The sequence below is a fragment of the Dermacentor variabilis genome, chromosome 2 (genome assembly GCF_050947875.1).
Source record: "Dermacentor variabilis isolate Ectoservices chromosome 2, ASM5094787v1, whole genome shotgun sequence".
NCBI lineage: Eukaryota > Metazoa > Arthropoda > Arachnida > Ixodida > Ixodidae > Dermacentor > Dermacentor variabilis.
In genome coordinates this window covers 71209612-71234445 of record NC_134569.1, presented here as the reverse complement: position 1 = coordinate 71234445, position 24834 = coordinate 71209612, and the positions used below count along the sequence as shown (strand labels likewise).

The following is a 24834-nucleotide window of genomic DNA, read 5'->3' as shown; positions in this document are numbered from 1 at the left end:
TGGGAGATATGCAAAGAGGGAAGGCAGCTGGCGAGGATCAGGTAACAGCAGATTTGTTGAACGATGGTGGGAAGATTGTTCTAGAAAAACTGGCCACCTTGTATACGCAATGCCTCATGACTTCTAGCGTACCGGAATCTTGGAATAACGCTAGCATTATCCTAAACTATAAGAAAAGGGACGCCAAAGACTTGAAAAATTATAGACCGATCAGCTTACTGTCCGTTGCCTACAAAGTATTTACTAAGGTAATCGTAAATAGAATCAGGAACACCTTACACTTCTGTCAACCAAAGGACCAGGCAGGATTCCGTAAAGGCTACTCAACAATAGACCATATTCACACTATCAATCAAGTGACAGAGAAATGTGCAGAATATAACCAACCCTTATATATAGCTTTCATTGATTACGAGAAAGCGTTTGATTCAGTCGAAACCTCAGCAGTCATGGAGGCATTACGGAATCAGGATGTAAACGAGCCGTATGTAAAAATACTATAGTTATCTATAGGGGCTCCATAGCCACCGTAGTCCTCCATAAAGAAAGCAACAAAATCCCAATAAAGAAAGGCGTCAGGCCGGGAGATACGATCTCTCCAATGCTATTCACAGCGTGTTTACAAGAGGTATTCAGAGACCTGGACTGGGAAGAATTGGGGATAAGAGTTAATAGAGAATACCTTAGTAACTTGCAATTCGCTGATGATATTGCCTTGCTTAGTAACTGAGGGGACCAATTGCAATACATGCTCACTGACCTGGAGAGGCAAAGCAGAAGGGTGGGTCTAAAAATTAATCTGCAGAAAACTAAAGTAATGTTTAACAGTCTCCTAAGCGAACATCATTTTACGATAGGTAGCGAGGCACTGAAGTGGTAAGGGAATACGTCTATTTAGGGCATGTAGTGACCGCTGATCCGGATCATGAGCCTGAAATAATCAGAAGAATAAAAATGGGCTGAGGTGCGTTTGGCAGGCATTCTCAGATCATGAACAGCAGGTTGCTATTATCCCCAAGAGAAAAGTGTATAACAGCTGTGTCTTACCAGTACTCACCTACGGGGCAGAAACCTGGAGGCTTACGAAAAGGGCTCTACTTAAATTGAGGACGACGCAATGAGCTATGGAAAGGGGAATGATGGGTGTAACGTTAAGGGATAAGAAAAGAGCAGATTGGGTGAGGGAACAAACGCGAGTTAATGACATCTTAGTTGAAATCAAGAAAAAGAAATGGGGCATGGGCAGGACATGTAATGAGCAGGGGAGATAACCGATGATCATTAAGGGTTACGGACTGGATTCCAAGGGAAGGGAAGCGTAGCAGGGGGCAGCAGAAAGTTAGGTGGGCGGATGAGATTAAGAAGTTTGCAGGGACGACATGGCCACAATTAGTACATGACCGGGGTAGTTGGAGAAGTATGGGAGAGGCGTTTGCCCTGCAGTGGGCGTAACCAGGCTGCTGCTGCTGCTGCTGCTGATGATGATGATGACGACGACTCAGATTTAGTTTATCTGAGAGTCTTCATTGTACTCTGAAGTTTCCCCATGATATTTATTGTCTCCTTCACGCCATCTTCATTTCATTATAACTCGGTAAGGGGTACGCAAAACAGCTTTCCTAATGTTTAAAGCACTTACACAGTGTAAACTGTTTAACAAAAAGACAACATAGGTTCATTACGTCGTAATGTTATCCTGCTACGTAGTGTCGCTTGCTGTACAGGACACGGACGAAGTATCTACAACTCAAGGCCCACTTGGTTGCGCCATCCTTCTTACACCGACCGGTGGCATACAGCAGTTCCGCGTTACCTACTTGACAAGACATGCATGCACTGAACGGTTGTGGTAAGCGCGTTCTTAATATAAATATTGCTTCCGATTCGATTCAAAAGTGTCAGCATAGATTTTGAGCGCTTTCGTGCGTAAATTTTCTTGCCTATCGACATGTCAAAGCTGCTGTGAATAAATTGTTGAATAAATAAATTGGATAAAAGTCTAAGTACCTGGGAAGTACATTTCTGTCGCTACCATTTGTGCTACAGTCAGCAAGGACAAGTGTTTTATAAGAAGTCACCGTAAATAGTACAATTAGGTGTAATTAAAGTTAGCGTTAGTTACCTTAACCATACTAACATAAATTATACGTAACGTAATTTGACAATCATTTAACTCCTAAAATGATCTTGCCCTTCACTTATAGAAGGTTGGGGTCGACAGCCGGCAACGTATTTATTTATTTATTTAAATACCCCTCGGGACCATAAGGAATTATAGGCATGATATATACATTTTTGTTCAATATGTTGCAACAGCTGAGGCTTTGAAACAAGCCTGGCAAAGGCAAAGTACTAGAATAGAAAGTTGTAGTCATATTGTTGAGGGGCTCTGGAGTGTATTACAGGGGGCACATCCCATGATGATAAATTTATACAAAATATTCCACAAAGAAATTGTATGTGCTGCTTGATGTCTACTACAAAGCACTTAGAATGAGTATATAATAATACTTACTTCATGCGATTATGAATAAAGAGGGCGAAGATAATGTCACAGTTTCCATTACCATTCTTACCACAAATAACGTTGTCAACAAGTTTACTTCTTCTTGAATGCGCAGGCACGCAAGAACGAGTGATTATACAATCGTACAACGTACGGTCCAATAAATGTTCTTTTTTTATGTGTGGGAACTTACTTTTGTGACGATACGTGCCACTCCGCCGACGCAAGTGGAATTTTCAGGTGTTTTATCAAAGCATTTGCCGCCATATTTGTTGCTTTCTTCCAAGTGTGCGTGAACGTCGTTAGTGTGTAGAATTGTCAAATTGAAGTCTCCCTCGTCGGCTGTGCAATGATGCCACTGGGAATTGTATGTCATAAATATGGCTAAGAGTACAACATTTCCTGCATATTTCTGATGGTGCACCATCGTTGCTGACAAGAGAGTTGAAGTTGTGCCGACGGTATGATCCTGAAATTATTAAGGGGATGCAAAAACACGATAAGAACTCAGTGACGACAACAATGAGTGCAATCGGAACATTTCAAAGTGCTGCACACGTTCATATATCAACAGGGATGTTTCAAATGACAATATCTTAAGCTTGTACGATGTGCATAACTGCCAAAAGTCATATTGCGGACTATATTTAAAGGGTAAAGATTTTTATAGAATGTACGCGGCAGGAGGGAAAATTCTTCAGCTCTAGGTTTAAAGGGACACTAAAGGTTACCAGAAACTCACGTTAAAGTGGTAGAGCAATGTTCTAGAACGTCTAAGGCGTCAATATAATCGCGAACAGAGCTTTAGTAACCGAGAAATTGAGGTAAATGCATGACACGATTTGAGACCCCCCAGCGACATTCCGGTACTAGCCCGATGACGAAAGCACTCCTCATAATTTTTGTGACTAATACTCAACTGCTCGTATTATAAATATCATTTCATTCGATTATAAGACGGAAGAAATGCTACTTGTCTACGTCTATTCGATTCTAAGAAAAAATAACATTTTGACGTTACCCTTCAGTAATATGGGTGGTCGAAAGGTTTCGTTTTCGCTCGACTCCGCGCGCTCGACTCTGCGCCGCGCACGCTTTGGAGTTTCAGTAGTTTCGTTATCGCGTCGTGCTGTGAAGGTTCTGCTGGCTCGCGAAACTTTCATTTGGAACAAGCAGCGAGAATGCCACGTCCATGTGATGTCGTGGGAAGCCCTCGTTGCTTTCCCGCTCCGGAGAGCCGGTGTCGAGGCCGCCGTCGTAGTACGCAACGACGACGGCAGCGCGAGCCCTCAGCAGCAGGTCGCACTCGTCAGTGCTCAAATCGCCCAGCATCGCGAGCCAATCTGTCGTTGTCAGGGTCCGTTGCGACGAGCGTCGAAGTTTGCGTCATAGAATGAAGTACCAGCTAATGGTCGCGCGTTTCTCCTCCCGCTAGCCACCATACTCCCGCTTTCGCTCTGCTGTCGGCTCTGTCTTGGCTCTGTTACTGGCCGCGAGTTTGCGTTTTGCGCAGAAAAGCCGTAGCGCCGTCTGCGGACGCCGTTCTACTCACCGATGGCGCAACGTTACTATGAGACCATGATGTCAGTACTCCTCGATCGGAGGGCGGGCAATTTGAACTGCGCTAGAGATACGCGGACGCTTCAGAACGCATTTTCTCTTAAAATAAGTCTCTCCTTGGCACGAAACAAGCGTTTCGAGGTTTCTGGGATGGTAGTTCAACAGTCCACGTTGACTTAATAGTAACCTTTAGTGTCCCTTTAAGCATTGAAAGCGATAGCAGGGTTTAGCGCTGTGCTGCATCTTCTCAGATAGTGCTCTAAGAAAATGCGGTGAAAACTTGTTGGAGTGACACAGCACGCGACAAAACTGCTGCTGCCAAGCGCAAACAACACCCTGCGCAAGCTACTAGGCGTCTTACAATGCTGGCCTCACAAAGCGCCGCTACCGGCGTTGCAGCCTGCGCTGCACCTCGATGGCACGCGATATGAAAACGACGAGAAACCGTCAACATTTGAAGTGTAGACACATAAAATTTTGCTTTATTATGCGAACGGAACAGGCATGGCACGTGAAGAAACAGGACATGTTTGTATCGCGCTTCGACGCAATCACCCTGGCTGTGCTATTCCAGTATGACCAGCCAATCTACTACCACCTGATTCGCGAAAACTTCCTCCATGAACTCGCACAAGTTTTATTGCTGTACGGTCAATATACCTCAATTTATAACTGTTTTTGATCTCCACTGGGCAAGCCATGACGAATAAACTTTTCTCGGACGCGGCCACGGACGCGGCCACTCGCGTGGCGGGCTTGGGCGGGGGCCGACGCCGTCACTAAGACAGTGCCCAGCAGAGCAAAGGCGATGGAAATAGAACACGACAGTGCACCGACAGATGGCAAAGCCCCTTTATCGCCTTACTTCTGGGTAGAAGCGTCACTCTTAGATCTCTGCCATCACATTCTCACCCGCACGCCGACCTCCTCTCTCTTTTATCCTCGCATTCCCCATGCTGGAGCATCCCGCGCACGAGAACGCTCAGCCAGCTTATCTTCTCGGTCCCCATTACCTGGCATTTCACGCTGTCTCGGTCGCAACATCACGGCGAACGTGCTTTCTTTCGAGGTGATCAAGCTTGCCTTTCTTTCGTTTTTTTTTCTTTTCTTTTTTTTTGCCGCGATGTATGATGCTTTGTTGCTATGCGTTTAAAGGCAAGCAACATGTCAGAGTTAGGAATAACATTATTTTCAATCCCCGAGAAAAATGGGATGTGTTGGATCGTACAACGTGGTTGCACTACACTGTATAACAGGATTTCACCGCTCCGAAACGAGGAAAGTAGACTTTTATTGGTAATACTTGAACCCGATGTCGCACGGGAATTTCTAGAGTTTGGTTCACCAGACCCTTCGTTAAGTTCATCGTAGTGCACCAGCCACAGCCGCACCTTAAGCACAGTGACGCATTGCCGTTACCATTCTTCAATGATAACTTCTTAGCCTCAATCTGGTTTCCATTCGGAAATATTTTTCTTTTCAACCTGCGAGCAGCGCTTCTTTAATTAATTTTATTGATTGATTGCACCGTATTGTTTTTAATCCGCTAGCATTTTTAGGGCAATTGACGTACTTTCCAGGGGCTATAAACCTGTCAAGTTAAGGACTGCGCAAGGAGCAATGGGACGAAAGATGTTAGGCATAACGTTAAGAGTGGTATGGATCAGAGAGCAAACGGGGATACTTGATATACTAATTGACTTAAGAAAAAAAGTGGAGCCGGGCAGGCCATGTAATGCGTAAAATGAGTAACCGGTGAACCACTTGAGTTATATAATGAACCCATCATGGCTACTTAGTGGCTATGGTGTTGGGCTGCTAGGCACGAGGTCGCGCGGTCGAATCCCGGTCACGGCCGCCGCATTCTGACGGGCGAAATGCGAATACACCCGTGTACTTACACTTAGGTGCACGTTAAAGAACCCCTGGTTGTCCAAATTTTCGAAGTCCCCCACTACGGCGCGCCTCATAATCAGATCGTGGTTTTGGCACCTAAAACCCTATAATTTTTTTTTCACAGAATGGGTGCCAAGAGTAGGAAAGCGCAGTCGAGGAGACAGAAAACTAGGGGGGGGGGGTGATGAAATTAGGGAATTCGCAGGCGCAAGTTGGAATCAGTTGGCGCAGTACAGGGGTATTAGAGAGCGCAGGACATGATACCTTGCAGTGGACATGAAAATAGGCTGATGATCTATCTATCTATCTATCTATCTATCTATCTATCTATCTATCTATCTATCTATCTATCTATCTATCTATCTATCTATCTATCTATCTATCTATCTATCTATCTATCTATCTATCTATCTATCTATCTATCTATCTATCTATCTATCTATCTATCTATCTATCTATCTATCTATCTATCTATCTATCTATCTATCTATCTATCTATCTATCTATCTATCTATCTATCTATCTATCTATCTATCTATCTATCTATCTATCTATCTATCTATCTATCTATCTATCTATCTATCTATCTATCTATCTAATGTTTGTACTGATGTATTAGATCGTGGTTTTGGCCCGTCAAACCCCATAATATTTTATGTTGGTATCTAACCATTTGCCGCCTAGCTGGGTCACTGGGCAGTCCATGGTAGCGCATCGGGCTGCTGTGCTGAGGTAGGTGTTTGAAGCGAACCATCAGACCAACCTGGGCATGTGGCAACGTGTACTTACGTGCCGCTCTTCAACGAACCTATTTAACGCCTACATGGGTCATGGTAAGATGCGGGACTGGACAGATACCGCTGTTCGAAGAAACCTTTAGACGCCAACTTGGACTACCGGGTATGTGCCATTAGGTGCGTGCCGCTCTACAATGAACGTCTTTGACGCTAACTTGGCTAACTAGGTATGTGGAACTGGGAATGTGCCGCTTTACTTCAACAAAATAGATCCCTTAAGTTTCTCCTATTACGAAAAGACGATGGGACATCGGGACAATACAGTCTATACCGATGCGTCCCTATACTCACAAGCACACAAAAACAACGCGGCAGCGGTAGTAGTAAATAATCAAGGAGAATTAATCACAGGACTCACGGCCGAGGTGGCTAGCATAACCGAGGCAGAGGAAGTTGCTGTCGCACTGGCAGCGGAAGAAGGTTATGGAACAGGAATATCCCTCAATATTCTATCAGATTCACAAGAGGCGTGCCGGAGCTATATAAGAGGCAGAATTAGTAACACGGCGCTCAAGATCCTCAGCAGAGTTCCAATCGCTGAGGGACAACCCACACATAACATTATCCGGATGCCAAGCCACGCAGGGATCAGGGGCAACGAAGGGGCAGACAGCCTAGCTCTAGGGATGACCAGCCGAGCAGGAACGTCAACCGCCCCAGAGGGGCCACAGATCAACTGCGGGAACAGCTATTCAGAGCTATTAAACCTCCATAAGGGGCTAAGATATCAATATCCCCCACCACATAAAGCATTAACAAAGGAGGAGGCCGCAGGATGGCGGAGACTGCAAACGGGCTCCTTCCCAAACTTACACATACTAAGTAGGATGTTCCCCACGCAGTATAGCGCAACCTGTCCGTGGTGTGGAGCTAAACCAACATTATACACATTACATGGGAGTGTGCAAGAAACCGGGCATTCCACAAACACAAAACACCAAGTGTGGAGCAATGGGAGAGCTGGCTCATCAGCCGCGAGCTAGAGGCTCAAAGAGCTCTAATAGCGCACGCGTGCGAGGCGGCCCGGCTCAGTGGAGCCCTGGACTAGGGGCCCATCCCTGGCTGAAGAGGACCTAAGCTTCAAGAATGAAGACTTCGGCCTCGACCCGCTAAAACCTTAAAAGAGTCAATAAAGTTTTCCATTCCATTCCATTCTCCTATGGCGAGCTGAATTGAACCGAAATCAACTTGCTCATGGAAAGCAACCCGACGCATTACCAGGCAGCGCCACAAAGGCACTGGGTAATTGCCGCTTTTCAAGGAACGTCTTTTACGCAAAGCTTTAGCGAACTCCGACATGAATGCATTTGGGTATGCGCCACTCTTCAAGGAACCTCTCGCTAATTTGAGTGACTGAGTATGCGCAAAGAAGTGTGCGGTGTAAGATTTGGGGTCGGGCATGAAATAAGTGGTAGCTGGCCCATGCCGTCGTCTGACTCGTCCACGCTAAGGAATTTGTTGAAGGGAGGGACTTGTTCTCATTGAGAACGAGGAATATGGGATTTATTTACAATATCTACATGAGGGGTGGAGAACGTTACATTTCATCACTCTAGCATGACTGAAAAAGAAAGGACACCGAACAGCCGGAAACGGCTGCTTAAAAACCCTTTGTCCTCCCTAGATCCCTAGGTGAGGGAAAACTGCCGTTCAACCTTCGTCCAATGGGAGCGTCCAAACTCATCGTAGTCGATCCGCCTTTGAGGAGGAGGGTTCACACACTTACTTCCGCACTTTGATTTCACTGAACACACCGAGGTGAGAGGGTTCTCGTAGACAGGGCTTGATACGCTTGACCCAAGCAGGCGCCTCTTGATCCCAGAGCTGACCTCGCAGCTAGCTGCCGCGTCTGTCCCCTGACTGTGACGACTTCTGGGGCCCGTGAGAAAGCACCGCAAAACACCCTTGTCCAGGAGTTCCCTTGCTCCAAGCAAAGCGTGAAGACGACAGCGAATCAACTAACAATACTCGGTCCGCCGAACGTGGCTAGACATGCCGGCGCCGTTAGGATATCGAAGAGGCGCATTGTTGACTTTACAAAGCGACTCGTCGCAGCGGGCTGGGAAAGGTTCTAAGGTCCCTTCTCCGAAGATCGCCACCCCTGCAGGTCGACCAAAACAACTGCAGTGGGCTGAGAAGGGTTTTCAGTTCAGTACCCCTGCAGGCCGATCGTAACAGCGGCAAGAGAGGGGACAATCGTCATCACTCGCAGGCACTGGCTCGCCACGCTTTTCGTTTCGGAGGCCAAGCAAGGACTTCTCGGCAGTGCCAACAGATGGCACAACGTGTCCAGAAAGAAGCTGAGAGAGGAGTCCGGTAGCCGCATGACGCGTTTCTCAGCGTTCGCACGCACCGGCGCACCACGCATTTCGGAACACACGCGCAGATTTCGTGGCGGCAGTGCTAGACGACACCGAGTGCTAGTAGCGAAGCGCCAGAGGCAGTTCCACTGCAGTAGAAGCCTCATACATTACTCGTTGAGACGGTGGCAATACGTTGTGATGCTATATTGATTCAGTGTTCACGCATTACCACCGACACTCATCGTGAGATGGGTTCTGCCGCAATTTTACATGCGTAAGCATTTCTACGGTTACCCAACGAGAAAACTGTCCGTCCGTCGCTCCTTCCCGTAAGACGATCGCTTTCAAGATAGAACCATAGCCAGCTGTGGAAAGGACAATGATGATCACGCGAGCAGTGGCACGAGCGCGTCTCTGTGACCACGCGACTTGTACGATCAGGCACGCACTGAAACTGTGGAGCAGCCGTGGTTTCGGATCGGAACATCATCAGCGCACCTGGCGCCGCACCTGCAGTAGTTTGTTTGCGACATCAGTTCATGTTGCGTCGCCTTCCGCAGCAGTTCGTTTTTAGATATAACATTAAAAGCATTACGTTTTTAGATATAACATTAACTTTTCAAAACGACGGACACGTTTGCTCGATTAACTTCCCTAGAACGGAGAAGACTTTGCTACTGCCCGAATCAAGCAATTCCAAGTTGTTAGAAAGAAGTATAGCCACATTATGTCTGTTGTCATGTCATCAAGGAAAGACTTGACCGTCAAGTTCAGAGGCTAACTGCCGCAGGTTTTCCGGCACAAGTGCTTCAGACGCCTATGTGTGACCTGAGCGCCTATGTGTAAACCTTAAAGGACAAAACAAGAGAGATCGAAAATGCTGCGAAAACAAAGGAAAAAGAAAAGTTCATGTGATGCATTATATTCCTAAAATGTCGCACAATATCACCCAAGTTGCTGGGCGGCATGGTGTACATGCAAGTAGTGTTTTACACTGTGTGTAAGCTATCAGGACTGTGCACTCGCGTTAAAAATGCGCAAAAGAAGAAAGGGGCCTGCAATACCAAGCATGTGAACGAATACGTTAAGTGCGCGAAGCATGTTGCCTGCAAAATCTCAGTGACGTGTGGCAAGATCTATATCGGCTAAACCGCTGATGCGTCAATTGCTGAATGCGTGAGCATTGTGCGTTGACCGACTCTCGACGACAATCTCAAGGAGCTGTTGACCTGACTTTTCGCTGTCGTCAGTGTGACCTTGCGCCAATATTGAAAATGTAACGATATTTTGCAGAGGCAGGATTAAAACCGAAAGAGATATTCATAGTAAAATATTTAGCGCGCACAATTGACAAGGACACAGTGAAGGGGGACACACGAGCGCTTACTCACAACTATTTTATTTTCGGAACGATACAGAACATATGACTCAGAACATATACCAACTCGCCCAACTATCAGTTCTGCTGCGAAAGAGATATATTTAAGGCACTTCATGTCAGTGAACAAGAAAAAAGAATATGCGTCAGTGTTCCTTCTATCTTTCTGGGCGATAAAGCGATAGCTTTCCTCAGTGGCTGAGATTTAGACATAGGGAAGTAGAAAGATTCTGTAGAAGGACTTGTTGTTGGGCTAGTTGGTGTTTGCTTACAGACATAATGTAGCACGAAGACACAATTACAAAGACGACACACACAACACATCACAGGTGCTACAGCAAGTTGTTAGTAGCGCCTGTGACGTGTTCTGCGTATCTTATTTATAATTGTGCCTTCGTGCTACATTATGTCGGAAAGTAGAAAGAGATAGGGTAAATTATTGTTTAGAAGAACTTTTTGCTGGTCGAGTTGGTGGATGACTGAGTTTTAGGAAGAGTTGCGCCTAAGAACGAACGAACATGCTCTTGCGTTCTTTTCGTCTACCTGGTTTTTTCCTGTGTTCGTTCTTTCTTAGGCGCAAACTGTTCTTAAAACATAGGGTAAATTATGTGCCTGTCAATTTAAAGAATTTTGCACATAGCTAAGAAAATTGCGCACTTGTGTTCGAGGGTGGACTTTCTTTCAAATATATGTCAATTGCTAGACCACCGTTGTGGTGTCTCTTGTTCGTGTTTGCGTGTCATTTCTTTTTTCACTGATTGTCTCAAGTATCAGTCATAATGACTTGATTCCTGACCTCTCGTGGTGAAACAACAACCTAATAGCGGAATGGTGATGCAACGTTCACCGCATCGGCAGCGAGGGCTACCCGATCTGGATAAAGCTTCATACCAAAAAGGAAACAGAGAAAATATTGGAAAGAGTCATTCATTGACCAAAAAAATACAGGGAACTCATGCAAAGCCAAGCCATCTCACACAGCTTCCGCTTGCAGAAAAGCGCAAGAGGGCCACAAGGATGAAAACCAGACAACTGAACTTCTGGAAGACATCCCAGCTCCAGATCAAATCTTTTTAACCTGTGGAATTCCCGAGAAGAAACATATATGGAACACCTACACGGTGGTCGACCTAGCCCATACTTTATAAAAATCAGGCACCGCACCGCCGTCGCTAGAAATCGCTTAAGGCAGCTCTATCCTGCGAATAAAACTGAAATTTAGGCAATAAACAAAACTTTCCATATTCGCAATAATACGTTTTTGTTATGTCAGCTGTAGCAAGAATGGAACTGAAACCAAGTGCTGTTCAAGAGATGCACACTTTTCAAGCGTCCTGATACTATATTCGTAGCACCGCATACAACATCCATGTCCCTCAAACTAGACGCGAGATGCACCTCCATGTTTTAGTAATTATTTTCTGAAAACCTTTCTATGTGCAGAGGTTGCAGTACAAACTTACGCGGAATTTCATTTCATTTCACTATATTACCTTAAAGACCCCGGTTAGGGGGTATTACATAAGGGGTGGGTTGACAAATAAAGGTTACAAAGAGTGATCTTCATGACAAACAAATGCAGTTAAGTTGTCCGCAAAAGTTGATGAACACGTGATGGCTGCAGTGTCACGGGGAAGGCCATTCCAGTCTACTGGTGTGCGAAGAAAAAATGAGGTCGCAAAAGTAGTGGTGCGAGCACATGCGCGTGCGATTGAGTTAGGGTGGGACGTTCGGGGAGATATGCGCGCCGGTGGGATGATATACGGTGCTTGATTGAGGGAACTGTCAAACAATTTGTGGAACAAACAAAGACTGGCGATGCGGCGACGCACAGAAAGATAACGCCAGTGCATTAGGTGTAATAGGTACTTCGGTGACAGCTACACGGAAATGTTATATTATTCTCAGAATTCCTACTGAATAAACTTGCATCGTTCAGGGCCTGCTTGTATCGCCCAACTGCAATATTTGCTTTTAAATATGTAGGTCTAAAAACTAGTGGACTCAGAATAAGGGCCCCAGTACGCATTGTGATTTTTCGTTGGAATAATGTCCGATCTGCTCCTTCGGATGATGTGGAGGAGGAGGAGGAGGAGACAAAGGAGAGGAAAGACAGGGAGGTTAGCCAGTGTAAGTACCGGCTGGCTACCCTGTGCTGGGGAAAGGGGTAAAGGGAATAAAAGGAGAAAGAAGAAGAGGGAAAAAATGGAAAAAAAAAGAGAAAATTCACACAGTAACGCGAAACTACGCGCTACAACGTTCAAAGACGGTCGCACAATTCGCAGTTCCTTAAAAACTTCAACAAAGCCCTTAAGGCCTTGAGTGCCGAAGCCCGTCTGGACCAATGTCCTAGAGCTTTTTCCTCTGTAAAGGGGCGATTGTCCAGTTTTGCGAGAGCGGTCACGAGCACTTTCCTTCGCACTGCGTAACGGGGACAGTCACATAGGAGGTGTTGAATCGTCTCCTCGCAGCCGCAGGTGTCACAAGTAGGGCTGTCGGCCATGCCAATGCGGAATGAATATGAGTTCGTGAATGCCACGCCGAGCCACAGGCGGCACAGAAGTGTTGCTTCCGCTCGTGGCAACCCTGGTGGTAGGCGGAGTTGCAGACGTGGATCCAATTTGTGGAGACGTGCGTTCGTGAAATCACTGGTGTTCCACAGATTCTGCGTAAGCTCGCGGGAGAGGGAGCGAAGACTTGTGGCTGCGTCTGTTCTTGACAGCGGTATGGGTATAATCTGGGCACCATCATGAGCCGACCGGGCAGCGTCATCCGCACTGTCATTTCCTGAAATTCCACAGTGTCCCGGTATCCACTGGTAGATGATGTTGTGTCCCTTGTTGATTGCGTGATGGTGGAGCAGTCGGATGTCTGCGACTAGGTGCTCATTTGGTCCATGGTTGAAAGGAGACATCAGACACTGAAGAGCTGCCTTTGAGTCACATAAGATGGACCATGAATGTGATGATTTGTGAACTATAAACTCCAGAGCAGCACGGATAGCTGCGAGTTCTGCAGCCGTCGATGACGTAATGTGAGATGTCTTGAACTTGAGGGTGACGCACTCTGCGGGAATCACCACTGCTCCAGCTGAACTATTAGAGGATACAGAACCGTCTGTGTAAACATGGATGCGTCCTCTGTGCTGTTCATGTAGCACTGAAAGCACGGTTTGTTTGAGGGCGAAAGTGGACATCTCCGTTTTCCTTTTGATACCGGGAATAGCAAGAAGAGCCTGGAGTGGATGGAGGCACCACAGCGGTTGAGGTGGTCGTGCTGCAGGCGTGAAGTTTGACGGTAAAATTCCATGGTTGGCGGCAATAATCTTGCTAAACGCTGAACGAGGTCGAGCGGCAGGAAGGGAGGCGAGATGATGCGATGGAAGGCGGGCGAAGTGCCTGATATGCATCCTTAAAGTGTCGACTTGAAGATACGTGTTGATGGGGTGGTCATGCGCGATGGCTATTGTTGCAGCCGTGGACGCACATCTGGGAAGACCAAGGCAAATTCGCAGAGCTTGCGCTTGTACAGATTGGAGGGCACGGAGGTTGGTCTTGCCGGTCCCACCCAGTACAGGTAAGCTATAGCGCAGGAGACCGAGGAACAGTGCGTTATAGGAACAGCGGTATTTGCCAAAGGCAATAAAAGCATTGGCTGGATGTCTAAGGACTGGCCAGGTTGTTTGAGCGCTCAGGATAACCAGTGCCGGAATTCGAGATGACACACCATGGACAGCCGGCCAATGAAACGCCGCATCCGACCTTATTCCGAGCAACGCCCCATACCGGCCTCTGGGCGTCGCGAGATGGGATCTCTACGTGACAGCGCCGTATGTGACTAGCCAGCTCATTGAAAGTCTTGTCTACGTGTTTGTAAGCCTGTATTCGTCTTGATTTCGCACTTAATATTCCCAATAGATACTGCCGAACTAGCCAGGCAAAGAACCAGTTATAGGCAGTCGAAGCTTTCCATCGGGGTGCTGTGAGCTTACAGAACCATGATGCCTTCTGGTTCAACCACGCCACTTTGCTCGCTTGACCGCGCACGTCAAATAATCCGATTTTCTGCTATTTACGCCTTACGCTGTTGTTTACCGCGTTTCACCTTCTGCGCGTTCTTGCACTTCTTACACGGAGTAAGACATTTAGGAGGTGAAACTCCCGTCAGCGCGAGCGAGCGTGAGCCACCAGATAAGGTCACAATTGTTGTATGCGCCGACGGGACCGTATACAGTGGCGGCGCCATGCGGCGCGTCGTAGAAGCCGCAGCGAAAAAAAAAAAAAAATGCAGCGCCCGGGCAGGCGGCTCCCGCGCGCTCTCAACGGCGGTGATTTCTTTCCAGGCCGCCAGGCGCCGCCAGCACGATAACGGCTCCGCGGGCATGTGACTTTTCCTGGTCGCCGCAAACAGCGGAGTTTCCACTCCTAAATGTTTCTTGCTCCGTGACTTCTTATTAAGCGATCTTAGTATATAGGTTATGTTCAGATTCCAAAGCTGCTTCATGTCTTCTGTTCGCCGGCATACACGGGGCAATGCGGAATTGCCCTAAGCATCAGTCAGTGCTTACATTCGCTTGCCATTTCACATTATCGCTCTGATAGCTCCTCTGCCCTCAGGGTTTGTCGACACTACCACGTGACGTGCTTCCGTCGCGTCGTGTTTCTGCCAAATGCACGAATCGCCTTCGGCTTAATGTCACCTTCGCTGAACGTTCTGCGCAGACGACTTCCCGCAGACTCGTTTTTCGCGAAACAAAAAAAAAGCACTATAGCGTTGCCAGTGTTGACGAGTACTTGCGGTGCCGTGTACGGGCAGCGAGACTCCATATGCTATAGAGGGAGGTTGAGAAATAGAATGCGCCTCCTTCCGGAGAGCTCTCAAGCCGCGTCTTCATGAGAGGAAGCCGACTGTAGATACCGGAGTCCGCCATACGGTCTAGCGTACAGTGGTAGTTGTTGTTTTTGATAAAAGGGCTGTAGGTGCGGTGTTAATGGCTTCTAGATGTTGCGGCATATCGCTCACGTTCCTCCGCCTCATGCTTTTCACTTGACTGCTTTCGATTAGCATCTGTACCTATGACGGAAGTAACGTGAATATTTGGATTAAAATACAGAGGCATCCTGTCGCCTCTCTTTGTTGTTCCGAATTTTCGCGCTACTTTCATCCTGTCTGTCCACCAATAAGCCCAGCTATTTGCCAGGTTTTGCCTCACGTTGTTGCTTTTGACAGTGTTGTTGCTATCGAGTTGCTACTGAGTTTCGTCACTACAATACAGTCTATTCCGGATAAATGTAGGGAAAGGTTCATGCGTCAAACAACCGGTAGATCACAATGTAGTAATGCAAGCTGCAGCTAAGCGCGTCTCTTAATAATTCTCGGAATAGTTAAAACTGGAATGTTAGTGAAACACGCATGCAGTCATATAGTTTACTGTGACAGTGCAGGCTCTTATAGTCGGGCATGACTGCTGGTGTGATGTGAAAAGGCTTGTTATTGGTTGTTATTGTTGTTAGGCGCGAAGGATTGTTATTATTAACGTGTTCTCCGTGCCACGCCCAAGGCACGGAAACACGTTGTCTGAGTTTTAGAGGAAAGCTGTTAGCGCGACTATAGAAGTGTTGAGTAACGCTCACTCACTAACTTGCTTTCTAAAAGAAATGTGGGGGGTGATAGGCGTGATATGGAGACAAGCTTTGACGTGCCTGAGTCACTTAGGTGTTAAAGAAAAAATTGATAAGCCTTCGGCTTGTTTAGATGCGTTATATGAAACGCTTGCAAAGTTTTCCCTTTTCCCTACGAAGGTCAAAAACGTCGAAACGAGAGGCAGCACGAGGAGCAATTAGCTCGCTGCAGCGGCCGTCTTCCTCACGCCAGCGTTTTGGCAGCGAGTGCCCGCGGTCATCGGGTGAGGGGTGTCCATGTTTGCATGTTCGAGCGTGACACCATGCTGGTTAATTTAGTATATTATTCTAGCAAACTAATGCTTACAAATTTCTATGGCAGATAGAACTACTACCCTTACTTCGTATAGCTGTCTAATAATTTGCTATGACAATCAATGCTTCGCGTCTTCCCACGAAACCACGCCTTTTTTATTCCTTTATCGGTTACGACATCTAATGCTGGCGTTGACACTGGACAGCCTTCTAGCTGACCTCGGCATTGTTTCAAATAATTGTACATAAGCAAGCTCCACGAAATAAAAATCATCAGCTGGCTACGCTTTCTGTCCGTGTTCTCAATTTCTTTTTCTTTGCAGATGTGAAATTTTGTGCCTTTGTATGGGTGCTCTGTGTCTGTGGGGTCACAAAGATTTACACACAGTGCAGCGACAGAACCACCAAGTTTCAGTCTTTGAACTGGGACATGCTGACAAGCCGTGCAGAAAGATAAGTGGAATAAGAGTTATGAAGGGGGAAGTCGTACACTAAAGCATAGGCGCTGAAGCAGCAGCTGCAGCGCACTGCCGTCTGCGTCTTAAGTCTGCCTCAGACCGGATTGTGCCAAAAAGCGTGCTTGTGCTTAATCCACCCGACGCTGGTGAGCACGTAAAGCGGAGATGATGGGGTCAGAGGTCATGAGCGGAAGGGGCACAAGCGGCACAAAGCGATGGTGATGGTGGACTGTGCCTGTGCACGTCAACCCGCTGTGGTGGTCACCGTCGCGTGCATGCCACCTGCACTACACCACATGAGGACAGAGGTCTCTCATAAGCCAGCATTTAGCTCTGCTGATTGAATCGGTGAACGGTACACGATCCTTGGCAGCATTGCGTGCAGGCTATGTGACAAGTGGCCATCGCACGGCAAGTGATGATGGGAGCTACATAATTAGCAACGCAAAAAAGAAAAAAAAAGAAAAAAAAAAGAAATCAGCACAGCGTCAACGACTGCGACTATAGCCGCAATACTGCTGCACGATAGTGGAAGAATTCACAAAGCTTTCTTTCCATAGGCGATAATACTTCCTCAGTATAATCGCAAAAAATTCTTAGGGAATAATCTGCCTTGTTCATTTTCAACACTTTGTTTAGAGACCTTTCTCGACGAATTCATGCACCAGAATAATTTTTTATTACAATATGTTTGTGGTCTTTGAAAGTCTCTGCATGTCTACACAAGTACAAGGTGTAAAACCATACCTGTTCATTGTTGGTCAAAACAGAAAATATTTAACTTTTGCAAAGGCAAAGTTGTGGTACCTGAATGGCTGAATGCAAATTTTAAATACGTAATGAAACCACAAGGCTACAACGCCCGATAAATAGAGCCGAAGCAAGTGGACTTACGTTTTTAGTAGAGGTGTCCGTCAGGCGAGCTTCAGAATATGGTGAACTAAGAATTAAATGTAATATAACTATGACGCTTACCGCAGCTGAATTCACAGAGAAAGTGAGGACGTTGTCATGAAGAAGCTGCGAGTAGGAAGAAATAGTGTCCGCCGTGGGCACGGATCAAGACATTTAGGAGGTGAAACTCCCGTCAGCGCGAGCGAGCGCGGGCGACCAGATAAGGTCACAATTGTTGTATGCGCCGACGGGACCGTATACAGTGGCGGCGCCATGCGGCGCGTCGTAGAAGCCGCAGCGAAAAAAAAAAAATGCTGCGCCCGGGCAGGCGGCTCCAGCGCGCTCTCAACGGCGGTGATTTCTTTCCAGGCCGCCAGGCGCCGCCAGCACGATAACGGCTCCGCGGGCATGTGACTTTTTCTGGTCGCCGCAAACAGCGGAGTTTGCACTCCTAAATGTTTCTTGCTCCGTGGCCGTGGGTGATTTGTGAACGATTCGTTGAGAACAACAAGTGCGGAGAGCTGTATTCCAAGCTGCCCTTTCCAAGCTTGATAGCTCAAACATCAAAAGAGGACAACGACAGTGCACAAAAGGCTACAAGAAGGCAGCACCAACGGAAGCCCATAGCATATGCTAACTTTGCCATTCGGTGTGCTTTTCTATAGATTACCAGTTGGTTAATACTACATTCATAATGTATGCACGTCGTTAGCTTCGATTAAGCAAAAGATTATTCCTATGTGCAGACAAGAATTTTGCAAGACAGTAGTGCGCACGGAGTTTTTCATTACGTTAGCTACATAAGAAGATATTGGCCACGTTGTGGCTAAACGTTCTAACATGGAAAATTTTTGAAATCGTTTATCGAAGAAATTCTCGTTCGGATTGTAAAACATTTACAATCCATTTCTCAGTCACCGTGCTCGATCATAGCTATAAGAGCAATTTACGAAAATTAAGCGGCATCATTCATAATTTCAACGTTCAACGCAATATTGTCGCTGTGTGGAAGCGCAAAGAAGCCCCTTCTTTAGAAGACGTCAACCAAACAATGTTATTTCGCTATCTGCTCTCGAAAACTTCCATTCGTATTTGGTTACTCCATCTTCAATACTACGTCTTGAATTGCATTAAATTAGACAACATCGCATTTCCTCACTGTTAGCTATTACGCACGTAATAAAACGTAATGAAATACAAACTCAATCTGACCATGTTTCACTTTCTGCTCGGAAGAACAGTTAATGCAATTTTTATGACAGTCTTGGGAGCGAGCACTTGAATGAGCCATCCCCGATGGTCTGCCCAGTTCGCGCGATAAATCGAGTGAGTTGGTGGGCTTGTATGGCGCCACGTTTACTGCGCGATAGAAAGCGATGAACAAAAAATACAGTATAGAACAACTGCAAACTATCAACCAAGGTTTATTCAAAGAAACAGGCTTCTAAAGATCCCTCCTTATGTCCCGCAGAACAGGTGAAAATGAAAAAGTAAAATAGCAGAAAAATAACCACGAACGAAATGGCTGACATGGCGAAAAAAAAAAACCTCAGTGCCCTTCCACTCTGAGAAGAAGGATGTCTAGCGAAGCTGCATATGTGAGACTTTTAATGGCGAACTGCCATTCCGCCATGGTTCGGCGCGGCATTGCACTATCGTCGGGGTCGGCGCACCTTTGGGGAGTGCTTAACACCTGCTTTACCTAGGCTGCGGGTCAGGCCGGTATTTCAGTATCGTCGGTATCGGCGTACGTATGTGGAGTGCTTAACGCCTGCTGCACCTCCACCGCGGGTGGGCCAGGCATTGCACTGTCTTCTGGATTTTTTTGTGCACACATGGACATGATTCTGGGGGAACTAGCCGTTAACAGCTTCGCTTTAAAGAAAAGTGCGAGATAATGGTGCATCAAAGAACACAGTCTAAATGGTGACACAAAAATTATGCATTTCATAAAGCGAGAGAACCTTGATTGATTAGTGAGGGACCTGGTTTTATTACATCGTATGCTTCGCAAACTGCAGTGACCTACCGGTCCGCCTTGAAGCCTGTTTCTTGAGCACAGCCGGGCCAGACCACAAACGAGCGGCTAAAAGTCCGTTCGCCCAGCCGTCCGAGGCTCATCGGGGCTAGGTAACGACTCCGGCGGCTGACGGTTTGCACTAGTGGCCCTGCGTGTGGTCCCGCCTAAAAGCCACCGCCGAAACGGAACAGCGCTGCAGTTCGCGTGGGTGCCAGCAGTACTGCCGTACCTGCTACGCTGGCAGGAGCCAGGAGAGCTCACTGCCAACGGGCCTGTCACACTCCTCGGGCCCACAGCGGTGAGCGTCCTCTTCCACCTGGCGTGTCAGCTCCCCCAGAGGTCACCGTCGCGGCCATTCGGAGTACCGTGAGGACATTGCCGTGGTACTGCGCGTGGGTCAGTCACCTTTCGGGTGAGAGCGGGCACTTCAAGAGAGTGAATTTTACCGCATAGACACGGACGACTAAATTATAACCGCGAAGCCTGCTTTAGACTTGTTTAAGTGTGGTATGTATTTTGTGCTTTGGGTGTATGTATATATCATACGCGCCCTGACATACAAGGGATAAAGATAATCTCAGTTCTCTGTGTCTTTCTCACTGTGTACTGAGTCTCTAGGCCCACAAACATCAATAACAATTATAAGGTGCTCCTGATAACAATGCGAGGCAAGCAGCACTCTCCGCGTACGTTTCCCGGTAAGGATTACTGTTGTGAAAGTTGCCGCTGCCACGGCAGCTTGCGGCGTCCGGTGCATGCGACGATAATGAACTAACCAAAATTGACGAAGCCTCGTTTTTTTTAAAATTGCGATGAATACTTTCCTTCAGACATAACGTTGCAGTGGCTTTTCAGTACGTCAGTGTGGAAGCCATGTCTATTTAAGGAATACTGAGCACATTATAAGTTGTAAGGCACCTTTGTGTATGGTGTCGCAAAATACGGGACAGAAGGACACAATGCGCTTTCAGGACATTTTTTTTTGCGGTGTATGAAGAAGGCATTCGGAGATATTTTAAGGGTGAAGGCATAGTGCATATAAGCGATGCATAGAGATAGAGGGCCTCGATTCTGGCAGCCTTGATGCCTTCACGTAGCACACGAGAGTTCATTATCCAGTTGCCCGTTTCTAAGTTCACGTAGTACGTGACACCAGCGTTTAAAACGATGTCCCACTTGCGCCGCCATGGGCACTACTGTGGCCAGCTAACACCACCAGGGCCTGATCGTCTACACGTGCTCAAATATTCAGAAAAGTGGCCTCAACGACAGCTGCAGCCGCAGTTCAATTTATAGAACAACGCAGGTGTAATTATATAGGATGTAGGTTCGACTTCCACAGGCGGCAAGGTGTTTACTTGTACATGCTCATTTTCTATTTCCTTAGTGTTTTAACACTTCAGTTAAAACCGCAGTTAACTTTTCTCTGCTTTTCTTGGCTTCATTGTGTACTGACTTCATGTTGTTGTGAAAAAATCAGTCAAACTCATTTTCTTGTTCAAAGGATACAGTACGATTTGAATTCATTAGTCATGGTCATTCCATTGCAGCAACCATGACTTGACGATAGCGGTGATTCATGCAGCCCCTTCAATCGGATCATGAGAGAGAGATAAAGAGACAGAGAGAGAGAGAGAGAGAGTGAAAATAAATGGAAGGAAAGAAAGGGAGGTTATCCACTCTAAGTGCCGGCTGGCTACCCTGTGCAGGGGAAAGGGGTAAAGGCAATAAAAGGTGGTAGAAGAAACAAATAAAAAGAATAAGTGAGAAGAATTCACGCAATAACGCGATGTGATGCGTTACAACATTCTAAATCGGTCGCACTACTTAAAAGCCTTAAGAACTTGAGCAAAGTACGTAAATACTTGAGTGCCGAAACCCGTCCTGACCAGTGTCTCAAAACTTTTCGTTTACTGTTCAATCATGACTTCGAGGAGAATGACTTCACCGTCTGGCTGAAATGTCGGATTTAGACTATACAGAAGAAATCGCTTCTCAGGTTCATCTAGGCAAACACTTCACGACAACGTTCATTACAGTTTGCATTTGATACATTTATTGACACTATAACTACAGATATGCCAGGTTAAAGCCAAAGCATTTCATAAATGCTCATCAGGACAAGGAATCGACGGGTGCAAAGTACTTCGGTGACGTTAAGTCTTCCGCATGTGTCTCCTACCTACTTGTGGCATTTTAATCTTCTGTCCTCTAAATCTCATTGAACCGTCTAAAATAACAAAAACTTTCTAATGACATTGTTTTCACAAAATAATTCCCTTTCCAAATAAAAAGGGAGGAAGTGCTGCTTGGGACCACTGCGGTAGCGCGAAAACTATCGAACGCGTTTTTTGTCGTCCCCGATACAGCGCACACAAGCAGCCACTCGCGACCGCACTAGCCCGTCTTGACGACCGTTCGCTATCGTAGCAGACAGTCCTGTAGACGCGACCTATGGAGCCGAGCCACCAAGAGTACGTTTTAAAGTTTTCACGTTGGAGTGACCTATTCATTGGCCTGTGAGAGTATAGTTCTCACAGACGTTCTACACCTCCACTATTACTTTTTTTCACCTTTATTTTATCTCTCGGCTATTGTTTCTACCGATAAAATGACATAGAACAGTTATCACAGCACACATCGTTTAAATTTCCCACGTGAGAAGTTTTGTTGAAACTGCCACGCATACTTTATCGACCTCACTGGACTGGCGAGAAAGGTCAAGTCAAACGTATTCACTTACGTTATAAACCACCTTTCAAAAGTATTGGCGATGTCAGTGTCTACGCCGTTTAAGAACATCGCCTTTGTGATAGAAACAAGTGTCCCTGACACACGCATTCTAAGAAGCGCTTTGGTAGATCAGAGGAGTAGTTTTTTTTTGCCGTAAAGACTGGCCCTTAAGGCATAATTCTTGAAGCGTATATGTGTATTATATGTGTGCTGTGAGGCCTGTGTTGTGTATGAATTGAAGCAGTGTTTTGTGGAATCTGTTGTCACGTATCCAGCGGTCATAGCTGGTTGTCACACTATAGCGGAGGCCAGCTTGCAGTAGGAGACGCGAGCGTTCCGATTGTAAACCCGTACATGTCCATATTAGGTGGTATGCATCTGCTTCTACCACAGGAACGGAGCAGTATGGACACGTAGCACCCAGCGGTAAATGCGACCAGTTCCACCTTGAGACAACAGCCGGTGTAAGGGCCACCCGGCCCGAAGCCTCCTAAGCACAACTTCCTCCGCCCTAGTAAGGTGAAGGGAGAGGGAGCAGACACACGGTGGGATAAGAGCGCGTGTGTCCTGCCGGAGAACATTTTTACGGACTCAGAGCGAGTTACGGGGTTGGGGTGGGAGGGGAATAGGTGGAGAATCAGGATTAGGAGGGCAGTGTGCCTGCTGGTCAGCAGCAATGTTGTGAGGGTTCGCTGAATGGCCTTGAATCCAGTGTACCTTGACGCAAGTAGCTGTTTTACTATTCATAGTGTGTATTGTCTCGCAGATTTCCATCGCCTTATCAACCTTCTTGAGTTCCTGAATAGCCGCTAAAGAATCAGTGAATATATCTAGTTGCTTGATGGTAGGCAGCTTAGATGTCGCATCTTGCAGAGCGTCGTGGATGGCTTGAAGTTCCATTACTAGAGCGCTGGCTTCCGTAGATAAATAGCGCTGGTGGCCGCTGATGAAATTATGCGTAGTACTCAGGAATGATGTCCTTCCGCCGTCTGGCAGAATGACAGCATCCGTATAGACTTTGCAGATGTTAGCGCATGATGTATCGACGATATTGTGTGCGTCAATAATACCTGTTGTATCGCTGCGTCGTAACTTCGTTGGCTTATTAGTTGTGATGCTGGTGAATTCCCAGGGAGGCATTGGATAGGGCTGATTGTCAATCCGAGAGCCGCGTTGAAAATGAGCATGCAACGCAGCGACAGCCGGAACAAGTTGCTTTTTTATTTCACGTGCTTTTTCACGTTGCAAAATTTGCTCTGCAATTGTGTTGAGCTGGGCATGTTCCTGTAAAGTTGGTATCGGAGTGATGCGGGGCAGTGCTGTGATTGTGCTCATAGCATCGCGATTAATCGTCTCCAACTGGGCCAGCTGTGCCAAAGTCAGCGATTGAAATTGTGCCTTATATAAAATTCGTGGTTGCAAGACTGCCCTCACCAACCGTCGAGCTACGTCAGTACGAGCTCCAGCTGCTTTTGCTGCAATGCGACGAATAAGGTGAAGAATTTTAGTCGAACTCTGTCTAGTTTTACGGAGCCAGTGTGCACCACTGCCGGAGTGGGGAATATCGAGACCCAGTATGCGGACCTCAGAAGCCTCAGGGATTGTCATTGCGCCGAGTCTAAATGTAAAGGGGTGCTACGTAATTCTTGTGCGTCCTTTCTTGTTGACCACCACAACATAGCTTGATTTTTGGGCGGAAATGTCCAACCCTGCTTTTTGAGCGTAGTTGTTCAGAACATCAAGGGCTTCTTGAAGCTCTTGAGTTTGTCTAGATATATCTTCATGCACGGACAACAAAGTGACGTCATCCGCGTAGATTAAGAACCTCACGTCTGGAATCCGATGTAGTTGCCAGGCTAGAGGTATTAGAGCAACGTTGAAGAGAAGAGGAGCTAAAACCGAACCTTGTGGGACTCCTCTGTTCGATGTGAAGTATCTTTCTTGCCTTCCATCTACTCTAATCGTAAATGTGCGATTCTGAAGGAATGAGTAGATGAATGTTATCACCCGCGGTGGAAGTCCCAGGTCGATGAGGTTGGCTATAATGATTTCATGGTCTATATTGTCATAAACTTTCGCTTTGTCTGTTGCTACTACCGTGCGCACAGCGTGACTGTGTGGCGAAACTGTAAACCTCGAAGTAGTTTTAATCCTTATTTTAGTAGAACACATTTATTCTTTATTCATTGTTGATAATAGACATCTGTAGTTCTGCTATAGCAAACATACGTTATGACATCATCATCATCATCATCATCATCATCATCATCATCATCATCATCATCATCATCATCAGCAGCAGCAGCAGCAGCAGCAGCAGCGGCAGCGGCAGCGGCAGCGGCAGCAGCGGCAG

At 46.7% G+C, this 24834-nt stretch overlaps 1 protein-coding gene across 1 annotated transcript in view; it reads right to left on the bottom strand.

The window, feature by feature from the left end:
• Positions 1-18022, bottom strand: part of LOC142572064 (5'-nucleotidase-like) — a 52267-nt gene extending 34245 nt beyond the window's left edge. The window contains exons 1-2 of the mRNA XM_075680884.1: positions 17729-18022; positions 2700-2975 (exon numbers count right to left, since the gene is read on the bottom strand). Of these exons, the coding sequence (XP_075536999.1) occupies positions 2700-2933 (234 nt within the window). The 5' untranslated portion in view covers positions 2934-2975; positions 17729-18022. The remainder of the gene's footprint in view (positions 1-2699; positions 2976-17728) is intronic.
• Positions 18023-24834: the final 6812 nt, after the last annotated feature.